Source organism: Haemaphysalis longicornis, unplaced genomic scaffold (genome assembly GCF_048455015.1).
Source record: "Haemaphysalis longicornis isolate Haplotype H1 unplaced genomic scaffold, Haemaphysalis longicornis Haplotype H1 scaffold_12, whole genome shotgun sequence".
NCBI classification, from domain to species: Eukaryota; Metazoa; Arthropoda; class Arachnida; order Ixodida; family Ixodidae; genus Haemaphysalis; species Haemaphysalis longicornis.
Window position 1 is genome coordinate 98776684 of NW_027526225.1, and position 17080 is coordinate 98793763.

The window sequence follows — 17080 nt, forward strand, 5'->3', positions numbered from 1 at the left end:
ATGCTATGGGAGAGCTTCGTACGCTGCCACGCCGCGGTGCTGGTGTTGATTGGAGGGCAGCCGGGGGCGTGGTCAGAGCGCGTTTGGCAGGGAACGGACCACGGAGTAAGATAAAACAGACGCTCGCCGCCTTATCAGCAGTGCGCTTTCGCTTTACGTGTCGTGGGCCGCTCAAATGGACTTGTCATTCTGTGAGTGGCGAAAAAATTTGGTGCGAACGGGCATGCTGCTTCTGCGTTCCTGCCGGCTGGTCTGGCTACAGAGCAGCGGCGGCCGCCCGATGCCCTCCGATCTGCGGTGGCGCCCCTCGCGGCAGCCTTTGTCCCCGTACGAAACTTGGCCGGGAGTTTCATGACCAGAGAAGTATTGAAGGACTCTGGCAAAACCGTCCAAAACGTGATGTGCGCAGTTCGCAAGCCTTGCTCACAGCGGTATCGGAGCCAAGCCTCCTATCGAAGCGAGACCGCCCACAACAACAGCGCAGGCTATCGTTTCCGGTTCCGGAAACAACTGTATGACGTCATGCTGAATCGGCCACAAATCTCGGCTAGTCTTACGTCACACCCATAGCGATTTCGCTATGCTGCCGATTTGTGATAGCTCGCGGCTAGGGCAATTAAAATCGATTTTAGATGCGTTTCTAGCCCCGGATCACTGCAAACATTTCTGTGGGGAATCTGTACAAACTACTGAAGCCAATTATATCGTTATTAGGCCTCTACATTTGGTGTCAGTACTCCTTTAAACAGTACCAGAAATCGTCAACGTAGCTGAGCACGTCAACAACCTTCCTTCTAGACGGGCGGCAAGTTTTCTGTCCACTATACTTAAGAAAATTTTACTCAACACCGGGCAACTCTGGACCCTATGCAAACCCCTTTCTTTTGAATAAATAGTGCTTCTTCATAGCCAACAACTGTCCACTTGAGGTAGGAGGACAGCAGTTCCAGAAAAGACGAAATAGGTAGGCCGCAGGAGTTCCTGAAGGCCAGCTCATCATTGCTTTCAAGTATGCATAATCGAACACTTTCCATCAGTTCATCGTGCGGCAAAGAGTACAAAATGTCAGTTACATCAACACTGATGGTGTGGCAGGGTCCCGGCATTGTCCGCCTGAAGAAGGCGTACCAGCGCCTCTGAATTCCTAATACGGAAGGGACATTGCACCTTCAAAGAGTTCAAATGTTTTTGGAGAAAGCCCGAGACCACATACTGCCATGTATTTCGTTCTGTAACAATTGCGCGGAACGGCACAGCCCTCTTGTGGGTTTTGGCAGTAAAAAAAGATGTCGACAAAACTTTTCGGCCTTCTTAACCTCGGTTGCCATGCTTTCAAGGTTAAGGTCCAAAATTACTCCCACCTCCCCTCGCGGGAAGCCCTGTGTAGATGCGACGCATAGGGGGTTCCGTTGTTTCCGTTAGGTTGATTCTCCCATCGCGTGAAACGTGCCGTGAACACCCTGCCGCGGCTATGACGCAACACAATCCAACACAATCCACTTTAATCCAATCCAAGCCAAGCCAATCGAACCCAGTCCAATGACCATCGCGAGAGTGTGTTCGCTATCGCAGAGGAGAGGGGGTGAGCTTCGGAGAGCGAATCTCGCGCGGCGAGGAGAATGGGGGAGGAGTGTGGACGGACAACAACGACGTTGTATGGAGGGACAAGGCGAGTGAATGAGATGCAGTCGCATCCAATAAGCAGGGAAACAGCATTCTGCGTAAACGTCTTGGTCTTAACAGGCACTCGTGCGAAGTTTTTTTTTTTGGATAGCTCCGAGAGACTTCTCGTTAAACTGACCCTCCAGAATTATCACAAACATACCCTCCTTATCAGCTTCCATCAACCTCAACCCCTGGTTCACCAAAGAATTGACAACGTAGGAAAACGACGTGGACCCACGGTTGTCGCTGCCGGTCTTTGCCACAACATGCACACACTCATATAGACAACGCGGTCTATACTCATCAGGCACTTTAGAAGCAATGTTTCTAGAGAACATGACTTTATCCACAGGGGACACGTTGGATTCGTAGGCGTACTTAGGGCCTTTCCGGAGCACATCGATTACCGTGGGCACATTACTTACCGCGGGTTTGCATAGGGTCCAGAGTTGCCCCGGGGTTGAGTGAAATTTTATTAAGTAGAGTGGACAGGAAACTTGCCGCCAGCCTGGAAGGAAAGGTTGTTCACGTGCCTTTCCAGACACACCAGGCCGGTAAATCATTGAAGCGTTTCACATCAGGAAATTGGGAGCTAATTGTGTAAGCCAAACGTCGATTGCGCTGTGTGACAAAGAATATGCGCGCACTTGGCTAGCACGTGCCGTGATTCTTGATGTTCCGATGTTTTGCATCCCAGTTATCAGCCCAGTGTGGCCCGCTGTTAATTCTTCACGAGTTTCATGCTAAGGTGTTGAGTGCTGACGATGTGGGAGAGGGGGTACGAGGGATTGTGTTGGATTTGAATGTTTTGTTTTTCTCTCTCTCTCTCTCTTCTGTTGTAAACGTTTATTTTACGCACGGATCGCGTGAATAAACTAGTTGTGAGTCAGCGCTCTTTGTGCCCGTTCCCTTCGTCCGCGTCTTTTTTCGCGCTGTTGCCCTGAGAATGACGCCAAACCAACTTGCCCAGCTCACCACTCTATCCAGTAGAATGTATGCACAGGAGGGGGTCCGAAGGCGGGATCCTCCATTGTGATAATATTAAACTTGAATTCTTGAAATACCAAGACAGATAAAGCGTGCGCAGAAAAGAAACACAAGTACCATCCAGTCAGTCATATTATCAGTAAAAATTTCATTAAATTGGCATTTGATTTCGCCAACGCTGTTCACACCCATCGCACTAAAGTAAACAAAGACGTTATCACAGGGTCCGGTTGAAAAATACATTACGCTTTCCGGCAGTCCTAAAATAATAACAACAAATATGTACAGGCGATTGCCACTGTTTGTCCGCTAGGCATGCAAAAATGTCCCCAATCGAGGACGTGGCTCGGCATCACGGCCGGGTTCCAGGCGTGTCGAGTGCCCAGAGGAGAATGAAACGTCCATCCTGGCGCTCCTCTTCTTTGAACCAAGGTGGCTGCCTGAACTCGCGTTGCTTCGGCGCCACTGCCGGCCGCAGGGAGGGGTGGGGTCTGTGGTGACGTCACTGCGTGACGTCCTCTTCTCCCGAACCACGCGGCCAATCGTCCGCCACGTCGTCCTCCCGCCACTTCTTCCGCTTTGGCTTCTCTTCCTTCGCCCCCGTGTCGCTGGACTTCCTCCTCTGTTGCGGAAATAGAGCGCGCGAATTTGCAGCGATGGCAAGGTTACTCGCGGGTCTGTTTAGCAGTGCCTTTGAAAAGTGGCACGAAAGTTATCAGGATATGGGAAAGCATTGAACTATTCGTATGCGGTCGGACAGGGTGGGGTTCGATCCCGACTTTAAAGACTTGCTGTTGAGCTAGTAAGCTTGTTATTTAAGGGTTGGCGCTAAAAACCGCAACACACAAGTGCCCCTAGGTCCCTACTATCTACATTCGTGAATTTTTCGTAAATGTGCCCTTTTGAACATAAAAAGCATTGAACTAATTGCATCGGTGCTTCGTATGCAGGCGTACAGTGGGGTCTATACTGACTTCAAAGTCTTGCGGGTGAGGCAGTCAGCTTATTATTTAAATGTTGTCACAAAAAACCACAACACACAACTGCACCTATTGCCCTACTATCTACACTTTAATTTTTCGTAAATGTGCCCTTTTGACCATAAAAAGCATTGAACTAATTGCATCGCTGCTTCGTATGCTGGCGTGCAGTGGGGGTTCCATCCTGACTCGAAAGACTTCCTGTTGGGCTAGTCAGCTGATTCTTCAAATGTTGTCACGAAAAACCGGAACACACAACTGAACCTAGGCCCCTAATATCTACACTTTGCGAATTTTTCGTAAATGCGCCCTTTTTAGCATAAAAAGTATTGAACTAATTACATCGGTGCTTCGTATGCGGGCTTACAGTGGAGGGTTCGATCCTGACTTTGAAGACTTGCTGTTGAGCTAGTTAGGTTATTCTTTAAATGTTGGCGCGAAAAACCGCAACACACAACTCACCCTAGGGCCCCACTATCTAATTAGTGAACTTTTCGTAAATGCGCCATTTTCAGCATAAAACAGATTTAGTGACATTGGCGTAAAATATATGTGATGTGCGCATGTGAAGGTCTGATGAAATGACAAAATTTTAAATTGAGCTTAGCTTACAAAATTCTGTTATTGCACACGGAAGATGTAAAAACAATTTATATTTTACCTGTATACGGAAAGGGGAGGTGATAAAGAAATAAAGACTTTTTAGTCGCAATTAGTGTTAATACCATTAAGGGAATGATGGCCAAAATGCAGGTTCAACATGCAGGAGCGCATGTTGAATTGGACCTCCATTTATGGACCTCCTGAGTTTTCATTGAATTATTCATGTTTCACATTAGTGATCAGCAATGTGTGAAATACTGTGCGGTTTGACACTTGGCGTAGAAAAATTGCCACGAAGCTGCTTGATACTGTTTGCACGCGCATGTGTATACCGCTTCCAACGCTTACGACATTTCGACTGCACTTGTGACAGCAAGTTGGGAAGCCAGGCCAGTGTAGCTGGGATTGGTATATTGTATGATGTTTGGCAATAACGGGGGTTTTCATACTCTATAGGAAAAAAATTCCCCCGCATTTCCCCGAGGGGGAGAATGTGAAAGTGCGAATGCACGGTTGTCGGCCCGCTTGCGGCGCTTGCGCTCGGCCCCCGCAGCCCACCGCCTCGCCGCCTTCTCTTCCATCTCTTCCATCGGGTTTGTAGTATCACGTGCACACCACGCAGTTATCAAGCCGCTATAACGCCGCTGAGTCGCCAACGCACGCCGCTGACGACGTAGTTTGAATGCGTTAAAGATATAAGGCGCGTACTAACACTGATATCAGCGTCGCGTCCGTGGCTTAGTCGGTAGAGCGTCGCGCTGCGGCCGCAAAGTCCTCGGATCGAAACCTGGCGCCGATGCTGTTTTTTTTTATATAGAGAGGAGGACTGCGGACGCCGCCGCCGCCGCCGGCGGTGGAAGGTTTGGGGTCGCTTATAAAGTGCATTCGCACTTAAAAGAATCATGCTTTTAGCCACAAAGCTCCTTTCGGTTGAAGGGGCCCACGACACTACTACAACTACTAACTAAAGTGGTTAACGTCGACCAACACGTTCTGTGCTTCCCCAACGTTGTTTGTTTGCATGATCAAGGTGGCCTAATTAAAGGCGAAGCATTCTTTGTGTATAATTATTTTTTTTAGAGCGCATCGCTTCGGCGCAAGGTGTAGGGGATTTGAGGCGGCGTCCGTGTAACCGAGCAAGCGAATGAGGCCCCCAGGCCGAAAGAAAATGAGGAGCGGAGTCTCGTCAGGGGAAGGGAGCTACGCGCTGCTAAATCATCATCTTCCGGGGCGTCGCCGCGTGTCAGTATGTGTCATGGCCTCCCCCTCACACTTTCGCCGCAACTCCCTCGTATGTGGCTCATACGAACCACGTGACATTTGCGCGGGGGGTTCAAACACGATTTGCAACAACATGCTCGGTGGCAGAAAAATGCTGAGTAGCACATAAGTGCAGAGTAGCACGCGCCGCCGTGCGTTCGCTGATCATACGATCACTTCCTGAGACACAGCAACTATGCGTGTGACCGAGAAGACTGCACTTCGCTCTATGCACAAATTTCGCATAAGGGAGTAACGTAATTGTCATGAATATAGTAATCGTCATGCGATGTTTTAGCTACTAATTCGTTGGCTACTACTTTGGTTGCAAAGGCATGCAAGCAATTCGGCTTTCCGGCCTAATATCATGAGTGCGCTCGAATACGTCACAAGTGCCCCGTTAGTGAGGGAAGCTAAACACACATGCAATATGGTTAAAAAAGTAATGAATAAAGAACTGCCTAAAAATAACTATAGCAGCATCCCTAATCTGATCAAGAACCGCGGTGAATCAACCATGAATGCTACACACAGTTGAATTCAACAGTGTTAAGCGCCCGCTCCTGTGGTTACGCGTCGACCGACGCCGTCGGCCTCGTAACCGAGCGAACGAAGAGGACTCCGAAGACAGAGTGAGAAAGAAAGCGGAGGAGGAAAGTATGGGTAAAGTGTAAGCGGAAGGCGGTATGACGAGGTCGCGACACATTCCCGGCGGCGACTCGCTGCGAAATAATGCCACAGTAGCACGCGTCGTCGTGCGTTCGTTGATGACGCGATAACTTCCTGAAACGCAGCAGGTATACGCCGTTGCCTAGAAGACGCGCTCATTTTTTGCATTAGGGAGTATCGTAATCTTCAGACATTTTTTTGTAGCGAAAGCTACACTACGCTACCTCGGGCATGCAGTCTTCACGGGGTGACCAGTTTTGCCTTTGAGTGCTAGAGGTCAAACCACACCCCCTTTCGCAAGCACCCGGCACGGAGCAGAGGCCCGATAACTGGGAGAGATAGGCGGCAGGGGAGAGATGGGAGAGAAGGGAAAGGAGTCGTGCGTGGAACCCGCACGCGGGACGTGGCGGAGGAAGGCGAGGAGGGCGCCGCCGCGGCGATAAGCGCGCGCCACGAAGGAAGGTCAAGAGGCCACGTGCGGCGTAGAACTTTGTGCGATAGAGGAAGACGAACATCCAGCTGTGGTCCCTCGTACAGCGGCGAGGCTTAAACAACACCGTGCGACAAAAAAGAGGGAAAACGCTGCTGTTGCGTAGAGCTTCACTACCTTGAAGTCTTACGCGTTAGCGTGAGCTCCCTTCATTTTTTAGTTTGGTCTTCTGCTGGGTTTCTCCAGGCAAATCTGAAAGCAAACGTCCCTGCCTGCACCACACGGTCACCAGAGTTCTGGCACGTACCCTGCCTAAGAACACACTACGGCACTCCAATGATAAGCTTTACTACTCTTCCCACCTTACTGAATAATTGACTTTAGCAGTATAGACGTCACAATCTATGAGCTTCACGCACATTGTGTAGTCGCACGTCTTCACAACCACCAACACTTCTTCCATTTTCCATACTTTTGTTAGGTTAGCGCAAGAACCCATTTTCGTATTTGATGATCATGTCATTTCATATCTTGTTGTTCTCCCGGCACGCCAAAACCGGATTCGTCTTTGAATTGTCCAGTGGTACTCCTCCTTTCTCGTCGATGTTTGATGGCTGTAAACTGTTCTTCTCTTGTTCTTCTAATGGTGTTTATCGCCGTGTTTCTGTATTGCCCCATGATTTGAGCATTCAGCTTGTCACTAGCCTGAACACTGTCCGACTTCGGCTCGAGCAGTTATACGTGCGATACTGAATTGGATTACCCTGTCTTGAATTGCACGTCTCTAGTTACGGTTCTTTTTTTTTTTCGTTTTGAGGGGGAATATTCCCTTTTGCCTTTCTGCCATATTTTATCGAAAGTAAAGTTCATTTCTTTGTTTTTCGTTTCTTTTTCGTCTCCATCCTGCTGCTGCCTCTGTTCATGTGTTTTAGGGCTTGTCAAGCTACCTAGAGCAGCTTTGTTCCTGACGAATCCGCCATATAATTATGTATATTTTACGGACATAAAGCCATTACCCGCCGCAAGGGCTCCCTGGCTAAGGCGTTATGCTGCTGAGCAAAACGGCGCGGGTTCGATTCCCGGCCGCGGCGGCCGCTTTTCTGGTGAGCGCGAAAATCAAAAACTCCCGTGTGCAAGAGATTCCGGCGCACGTTAACGTTACGCAGGTGGTCAAAATTAATCCGGAACGCTCCACTACGGCGCGCCTCATAGCCTGCGTTGCGTCGGCGCATTAAACCCTACAATCCTATCGAACAATAAATCAAATAAAACAATTTCAATTTCAATATGCTGTCAGGCGAAACGTGCTCCTTACCTTTCTTCCGACCCTGAACTCTCGTCCCCAGGGGTCGGAGCCCGGTACGGGCTTTTTGGCGGCGTGCCTGGCCTCTCGCCGCAGCAGCGCCACGTGTTCGGCCATCTCGGTGCGCGCCACGCCCAAGAGTATGGCGTCGAGCGAGCTGTCGCACACCAGCACGTACTCGAGCCGGAAGGCGTCGTGCAGCGAACGGGCCAGTTGGAACAGCTCGCTCCAGGGACGCGCCTCGGCGATGAGGTAGGAAAAGACGCCCTGCAATGAGGGCGACAACAGCAGCGCGGGGTCTCGTTGGGCTGTTGCGATACTTCGCGGCACCCTAAAATTGTGAGGGTTGTTTGGTAAACCATAATGCTTACAGCGCAACAGACAGACAACGGCCGAAGCAAACGACCCCAAATAGCGCTTGTTTGTGGTTGTTTACACTGGCCGTAGTCTGTTTGTTGCGCTGTCAGCATTATTATAGTGGTACCTTGTATACAGAATTCAATCGGCGTCTTAGTGCACTGCGCAGCTGTTTTAAATGCGAATGCATTTCTTAGCCGCAGGTTGTCTTGCGTCGTTGAGCGGCGTCGCCTAGCAACAGCTGTGGCGCGCGCCTAGCAACCGGAGCAGGTGCGGAGTAGCGGAGGGCAAGGGGAGAGGAGGAGCGCACTCGGCGTGTGAGGGCGCTCGCATCGCGGAGCTCGGGCGGAGTAGCGGAGAGTGAGTGGAGAGGAGGAGCGCGCTCGGCGTGTGAGGGCGCTCGCATCGCGGAGCTCGGGGCGGAGAGAGAGCTCGCGTGCGGGCTGGCGCGGGTCTCTCTCTCCTCTCCGCGTACCCCTCTCCGCTCGCTGCGCATATTAATGCAGGGAGCGCGCGCCTCTCTCCGTGACTGCTTGCCGACTGGCGCCTTGATAGCGATGGAAGTCGGTGAAGTCGAATCCCTCGCGGCAACGATACCGCAAAGAAGAATTCGGTGCACCCAATGCATTCGCATTTCCGCACGATCCCCTTCGGAGAGGTGGGGGGATTTTTTTGACCCTGCACATTCCTGAACATGGTTCACTGCACGAGCAAGCTCACCAAAGTTAAAAAGAAAAAGCCTTGCCCTTGACTACTTGAACGTCTATAGGATGAAATACAAACAGGCACTCACCTTGTTAAAAACAAGCAAATACGTTTCAGTGCCCCTACGGGTCCCTTGTTCACAGTGAAGAGGGGTGTGGAAGGACGCGACTATTTGTAAATTCGCTGGCGCAGAGTGCGCATGTCCGCGACCGGTTAACCATGTTTGAAAGCCAAGCTTTCTACTCTACCAGCCAACGGTTCTTTCGCAGCGTGCATGGCAATAAACTCCCAATGCGGGAGTTTATTGGGAGTTTAATAACTCCCCCTCCCCCCTTGGGAGTTTAATAAACTCACAAGGGGGAGGAGGGGCAGAGGGTGTCACTCACGGAGCACACTGTAGATGGTGTGGCGAATTTACCCAGCGTTCCCCGCGCGAAAGAGCCTTCTCGCCGGCGGTGGCGTCGGCGGTACGGCTGTGTCGTCTGCTTTAGCGATGGTTGTTTGGGGCCTGTTTTGGCGCTGTTTCGCGTCTATTGCGCGCTTCCTTCGCACGGCTTGATTAACTTGTTCGACAGAACCTCCTGGACCCGACGGAAGTAAGTGGCCGTAAGGCAATGATACGTCAAGAATTGGATTGCGGGGTGGGAAAGCAATGTAGAGGCGACATACAGACATCTGACGGCTAGAGAAACGTTACCTTTCGCGCTCTGCTTTCCACGAATGGGACACCGTTTTCTGAATTGGTGAATATCAATTAGGTTGTGCTTTAAAGGAGCCATGAAGAGAAAATACAACTTTGTTTAATTTGAAAGAACTAGAATTCAATATCTCACCCAGCTCCATTACAGCCACAAAATATGGTTTTTTAACAAAAAAAAGTCAAGAAGTATTTAAAAACTTTCAAATTTTGCGCCACAGTGACGTGTTATGAGCAAGAATGACGTCATACGGGCCAACAATAAAACAATTTTCAGTGCGTAAACTGCACGTTAGCATTCAAGTGATGCGGTCAAATGGAACTAGAGCCCCATGACAGACGTCCAGTCATGTGTCGTCATGACAGGTCAGTTAGGCGGCCGCCAATCGCACAAACAAGGTTCCATGACGTCATAGAAAAGTTGCGGGAAATTGGCTAGGGGGTCGCGACTTCTTCACACGTTTTCTTCAATATCTCCGTTATGTGTTCGAAGATTGCGATGATATTGGTGTCATTGTTATCGGGACTAAGCAGTCTTTCTACTAAACCCAACTTGTATTTTGTCTTCATGGCTCCTTTAAGAGGTATTACAAAAGGCGAAAGGAGCAATTGCTTGTGATGAATAGCAATTATAAAGTTCCCTCAGTTTTCTCGCAATTCTCAAACTTACTAAACCAAGTAGTTTTAATCGGCATAAATGGGAATCTCTAAGCTCGCATGCCGAATTGTTGTGTCTGCGCTTGTGTCGTGTGGTGGTGTAGCTCCGAGCTAGCACATCAGGATGGCTAGGTTCCGCTGCCTCACCCTTCGAAGGACGCTCCTCTACATTTTCTTTCTGCCGACGCACGGCCGGGCTACAGCAGAGGCGTCCGCCGCTGTAGCCCGGCCGTGGCCGACGCTGCTCCGTTCGGAACGCCGCCCCCGCGAATTCCAGGTAACGGCTGGCAGAATCTCTGGTTTCACTCTTTGTTGAGCCATGTGTGTGAATTCAAGTGACGTTGCATGGGCAATTGTTGTGGGTGTCGTTTAAAGCTTCTTTCCAATCACCTTTACAGCGTGGATAGGAGCGATTTTTTTAGTTGTTTAAATATGTGCCGATACTAACAGTAAGTCGTATCGAGAGGTGCTTCCCTGATGCGATTATGCTTGCAGAATCCCAACCGATGACGTGGTTAGTAGTCAGGTGATGATCCGCCAAGGCATTCAAGCTTGCATTGCTTTTTTTGACAGTTCTGGTGCTGTTGAATTCTTCTTTTAAAATTTCCAGTTTCACGTATATAGGATGCGTAGCAATCCTTACACGGTATTTTGTAAAGAACTCCGGGGAATCTCGATTTTTGTAAAGGGTCCTTCACGCGAACCAGCTTCTGCTTAAAGCTTGTCCGTTGGCACATGTGGAAGTTTCACGTCATATGTGCCAAACACGCTTGCAAGAGCTTCACTGATGCCTTTCGTGTAGGGGACGGCCTCGCGTTTTTGCCTGTCTTCTTCAGGAACCCCTTCAGAGCAAGCAACTGAGGCCCGCAATTGTTGCGTCCTCAGAATCTGTGAAGGGTAGCCGCTGCTGCGAAGGTCCTTCTATACCGCGGCTAGCTCTTGCTTGTGCAAACCAGGCCCGGAGCAGATTCTCGATACGCGTGAGAAGATTGCAGCAGCGACGGAGCGTTTTTGGCCTCAGGTATCTACTGAGTCGAACCTCAGGTATCTATCCACCCGTGGGGATCGGCGTTTGATAAACACTGGTTATAAATCCTTTGGCCGAACGTCTCATAAGTACGTCGAGGAAGGAAACCTGTCAATTATTTTCTTGTTCAGATGCTCATGGAAAATAAGGATGCTCTTGTTCAGAAGAGTTCAGATGCTCAAAGAAAGGCAGTACGTCTCGGCGGTGGATCACACAGTATACGTAGTGGACAAACTATTTTCAGCGGACAAAACAACTGTGCCCGGAATGGAGCTGAGTGAGTTACAAAAGAGGCTGGTTCTCTCGAAATGTACAAGGTCATGTTTTGTCTTCACGGCCCGTGTGATCTCAACGCAAGGGATGGTTGGCAGGATGTCTCACCTCGCGGTAGTCTTCCAGCTGCGCCTCGGGCTCCGCTGCGCGCACGAAGGCGTCGATCTTGTGGTACAGGTAGCGGGTCTTCGTCTCAGCCACGCGGATGGTGAGCGTCCGGCCTTTGCCGAATTTCTTTTGCAAGTGCCGCATGTCTCCGAGGCAGAGCAACCGACCCTTGACCAGGACGCCCACGCGACTTGACACCCGCTCGCACTCGTCGGCGCTGCAGAGAAATTAAGGAGTTTGAGGAAGATTGATTGATTGATTGATTGATTGATTGATTGATTGACACTGATCGATTGACTGATTGACTGACTGATTGACTGATTTACTGACCGACTGATTGACCGACTGATTGACCGACCGACCGACCGACCGACCGATTGATTGATTGATTGATTGATTGATTGATTGATTGATTGATTGATTGATTGATTGATTGATTGATTGATTGATTGATTGATTGATTGATTGTGTGATTTAACGAGCCAAAGCTACACCCTGAGGCTATTAAACGTGCCATGGTGGAAGCCTCCGGATTAATTTGGACCACCCGAAGATCTTTAACGCGCGCCCAAATCCCGACACAGGGCGTTTTTGCTTTTCGCCTCCCTCAGCGAACAGCGAAAAGGACGTTGCCCACAAAGAGAGAGAGGAAGAGAGAAAGGAAATCAAGCTGCTTCCTCAGTTTTGCATGTGATGGGCGCATTGATAGCACATCGCTGTTCCTTATGAATTTCACCCCAATGCTGAAAGGGGGCGACATGTGACTACTTATTCACCAGTACGCCGACCGCGGCTGACGCAACGGCGATCGCGGCTACGCAACGACGAGGCGCCCCCCTGATTCGGCCGATCGTCGGTCGCCGGCAACGTCACTGCCATTGGCTTCCGGCTGCTCTTACTCCTTCCTGCGCGATACCGAGGCAAAGGCGGGTCTGCAGCGATTGACGCATGCCTAGGCACAGGAATGTAGCTAGCGGAGAACGGAAGTCGAGCGTCGCGATGTCACATGGCTATTCCCAGTGTTTCCAGCTGCTTTGAAAGAAGCAGAGAGGGACGAAGAGTCGATCGGCAAGTGGTGATAGGTTCATTTATTTGCTTCTGGCGCAGTTTATACTGAATGTAGATCAATAATTCCAATGACATTGCATTGCTATATTGGTACTACGCGACAATAAAGTCCTTTCGTAACTTTTACAAAAGGCTTTTCTGGGTCCCTTTAAGGGTAACAGACTGGACCCCTAGAAAAGGCGAGCGTGGCAGGGGGCGGCGAAAGGTTAGATGAGCAGATGAGATCAAGAAGTTTGTGGGGAAATAAGTCGCAGTAGCACGTGACCGGGATTATTGGAGATCTACGGGAGAGGCCTTTTCCCCGCAGTGGGCGTAGACAGGCTGATGATAATGATGATGTCACGCGGTAGCCACGGCAATTAAAGGAGCTGCTCACCAGTGCGAAGTGATGATAAAGGTCCGTTTGGACTTCTTCCGGATGGCGCCCAGCGCCTCGTGGATCATCTCTCGGGATACGATGTCCACACCCTCCGTGGCCTCGTCTAGAAGCATGATGTTGGGCAAGCCTACCAAAGCCACGGCTATCGAGAGCTTGCGCCTGGCACCGGAACTGGTGTGTAGAAAGAGAAAAAAAAACAATCCTATGGGAATGAGCGACTTCAACCAATCCACGGTGTCATGGTGTTGGACAGCAAGGTTGAATGAGAGCCCGACACAGAACACTTTTTATAGTTTGCGACTGAGCATACTTGCAAGTTAATGAAAGTTGAAAGGATTGCAGACTTACCCTAGAAGACAAAAATTGGGCTGTTTGTCTCACAATTGCTTTTCGATGTGGCTAGATTGGCTTAGGATAGGCAACTTTGTGTTATTTATACTGATAGGAATCCATTACACGTTCTGAGGAAACTTTTCACAGTTGTGCAGTCGTTTGATCGGCTCGACATTATATAATTTGTTTCGGGATTGCCCGGCTCAAACATGCATTAGAGCCGCTTTCTTCAACCTTACTCCTCTGGTGAAAGCTCAGGCAATAGCAGCAGATCGGAATTCCGATATATTTACAACTGCACAATGAACTAAATGATAATTATGAAGAGTAAAAGAAACTTGCCGTATTGATGGAGTCATGATAGAGGCCAATATCACTGCTATTTTTTCCAAAATATCTACATTAGATTGAGCGCTAAAGGGCATTCGCAAGGAAGTGGGCTTTCCCACAGATGATATTTTGACCACGTTTTAATACAGATGCCGGACACGATTGAACCATTGGGAGGGTATCGGTGTACAGCTTCGCTAAGTAGTCTCAAGAGGACATGGTAAAAGCGAACGCATAGCTCGGGCAAATTCGGTGCCTATTGCTTCAGTTTGCAAAAAAAACCGGGATTCGTAGCCACGCCGTCTCGGCCCCCTGCTCACCTGTAGTCCGAGCACATCTTGTTCGCATCTACGCCGAGGTCAACGATGTCAATCACGCTTCCGACGGCTCGGTGCAGTCGTTCGCTCCGCACTCCTCTGAGGCGGGCGAACAGATACAGTATTTCGAGGCCCGTCAGGCAGTCCAGGAAAGGGTACTCGTACGGTGCGTAGCCCAGCATCGATTGCCACTGCAAGAAGCGAAGAACGAGCGAGCATCGTGTGCTCCGGACTGTGCCTCCAGCTTTTAAAGCAAAGCTTGCTCCCTCTACCAGCCAGCGGTTCTTCCGTTGCGTTCGGGACAACCAACTCCCAACGTGGCGGAGGCGGCGGCGTGGGGTAGGGGAATGGCGGAGGGTTTCACTCACGGAGCACACGGTACATGGCACGGCGAATTTACCCAGCGTTCCCCGTTCGCCGGCGGCGCCGTCGGCGGTACGGCTTTGTCGTTTGCATTAGCAACGGTGTGTTGGGCCTGTTTTGGCGCAGCTTCGCGTTCATTGCGCGCTGCCTTTGCACAGCTTGATTAACTTGTTCGACAGCACCTCCAGGGAACCCGCACCCAACGGAATCAAGTTGTAGTACGGAGAAGGTATTAAGAATTGGTTTGCAGGGGCAGGAAAACAAAATGTAGAGACCACATAGAGACATCTGGCCGCTAGAGCAACGCTACCTTTTTCGTATTGCTTGCCACGAATGGGACTCCGTTTTCTAAAATCGTGAATACCAATTCGGTTGTGTTTTAAAAGAGGTATTACAAAAGGCGAAAGGAGCAACTGATTCTGATAAATAGCGATTATAAAAGTTCCCTCAGCTTTCTCGCAATTCTCAAAAAATAACTACGTAGTTTAAATCGGTATAAATGGGAATCACTAAGCTCACGGGCCGAATTGTTTCATGGTGTCGTTTATAGCTTTGCTTTCCAACCACCTTCACAGTGTGGATTGGAGCCAACTTTTCAGTCAAGGAATTACTTTGTATACCTAAGTAGGAGCTTCTTTGTTTATGCGCCATGCTCACTTTGAAATCCCGTGCATGCCTAGTCGATGGAGGCATTTCCCTTGGGTGCGGCTACGAATATTGTGTGTGCGTGTGCGTGTGTGCATGCGCGTGTGCGTGCGTGTGTGCGTGCGTGTGTGTGTGAGTGTGTGCATGCGTGCGTGCGAGTGAATTTAACGTAAGGCACGAAAAACATTTTTTTTTTCTTTCGATTCGTCTAGTCTGCTTATAAGGAAGCCACAGGAGAACTTTTACACATGCCGGAGTTTTGGTAACAAAGTTACGACTATGGCACGAAAATATAACAAGTGGGCATAATAAACCAGCACGTGGACATTTTCTTCAGGAACAGATTATTTACGCCAACTCCGTGTGTTATATAACAAAGTATCTATTGTGCGACGTTTCTTTTTTTTTGCAACCAAAATACTTACGTTCATTTAGTAAATACGAGTTGCAATGGATGACCACATGTGAACGGTGATCAATGGCATAAACCGGAGAAATGACAGCAGTCAGCACTTTACTGATTGGAGGTATATGATGCTGCTTCTGCCATATGTAGCCATCCTTTCGTAGACTCCGAGTGCAGGCTTGACAGCTACCGATTATTTGTTCTGGGTGCGTGGCTTATAAATTGTGTGAGGCGAATTCGCGACAACCGGTCATAAGAGGTTGAAAGTGAACGAGGTCGCAGCCGACGATAGTGAAGATACTAAAAATCTTCAAACCAGATGTTTAATGCCCCGCATTTAACAGTGAAGGTAGTCATGGGAGACGATAAAGCAATACTAGAAGGTAAACAATAGCTAGGCGTGATGTGAAACAGATTGTAAAAAGCCAATATGATTGACAAAACTAGAGGGATAAGAGAAATGGTAAAAAAAATTGGGCCCATCTCCCCGCGAGGGGGACTCGAGTAAATGCGTCGCATAGGGGGTGGGTGTATTGCGTTAACGTTTAGTGTTTGGGGAGTTGGTGGTAGTGAATGCGTTGTATCAGCAGCTTCTTGACGTAGTTTGAATGAGTCAAGGATATAAGGCGCGTTCGTAGCCTTTCATTCTGTGTCGGTTTTGTGGCGCAGTGGGAAGAGCACCATGTACCTCGCGTTCCGCCCACAGGTAGTGAATGCGTTGTATGAGCAGCTTCTTGACGTAGTTTGAATGAGTCAAGTATATAAGGCGCGTTCGTAGCCTTCCATTCTGTGTCGGCTTTGTGGCGCAGTGGGTAGAGCACCATGTACCTTGCGTTCCGCCCGCAGGGTCGTGGGATCGAAACCAGGCGCCGGTAAGTATTTTTTTATATAGTGTAGGGGGAGGGGTGCGGACCTGTTGTTGAGAGCGAGGAGGGTAGCGTGATGCGGGAGAGGAGGAGTGGGGGTGATGGCGCACCTGGAACGGCTGTTGCGGACGCCGAGGCACGCCAACGCCGGGTGACATCGTGAGTTAAAGAAATGCTCTGCATTTAAAAAGCATTTCTATGAGGACATACCGTCCTGGGGTCCTCGGAGAGTGTCACGAGGTCGGTGTACGCCTGCCCCCTGTTCATGGGCGTCAGTGCGGCCAGCATCTTGACGACTGTCGTCTTTCCCGAGCCGATGACTCCTAGGAGGCAGAAGCACTCCCCACGACGTATGGCGAGGCTGAGATCCCGCACCAGGTAGGTATTGTCGACCCATCCGCAGGCGTCCTCTACCACCATGGCGTACTCCTCGTAGTTACTGCACAGCCAAGAGAGGACCTGACCCTGTGGCGCCTCTCCCAAGGCAATATGGATGGTAGGGAGGGATATGGAGGCATCCTTGTCTAAGTAAGGCTTAATGTCATTTTTCGAACGCATTGAAAGCACACGAAATGAAACAGTGGTACGTTTTTTTTTTTTCGGAACGCAGCAAACCATCGCAACTAATACTTCTGAATCACTATTACTGACC

The 17080-nt window shown here is 49.7% G+C and overlaps 1 protein-coding gene across 1 annotated transcript in view; it reads right to left on the reverse strand.

Moving 5' to 3' along the window:
- Positions 1-3018: 3018 nt before the first annotated feature.
- The window catches only part of LOC144163058 (ATP-binding cassette sub-family A member 17-like), a 72806-nt gene continuing 58744 nt past the window's right edge, over positions 3019-17080 (reverse strand). Inside the window, exons 22-27 of the mRNA XM_077693849.1 lie at positions 16639-16867; positions 14152-14339; positions 13166-13339; positions 11722-11938; positions 7910-8164; positions 3019-3274 (exon numbers count right to left, since the gene is read on the reverse strand). Of these exons, the coding sequence (XP_077549975.1) occupies positions 3155-3274; positions 7910-8164; positions 11722-11938; positions 13166-13339; positions 14152-14339; positions 16639-16867 (1183 nt within the window). The 3' untranslated portion in view covers positions 3019-3154. The remainder of the gene's footprint in view (positions 3275-7909; positions 8165-11721; positions 11939-13165; positions 13340-14151; positions 14340-16638; positions 16868-17080) is intronic.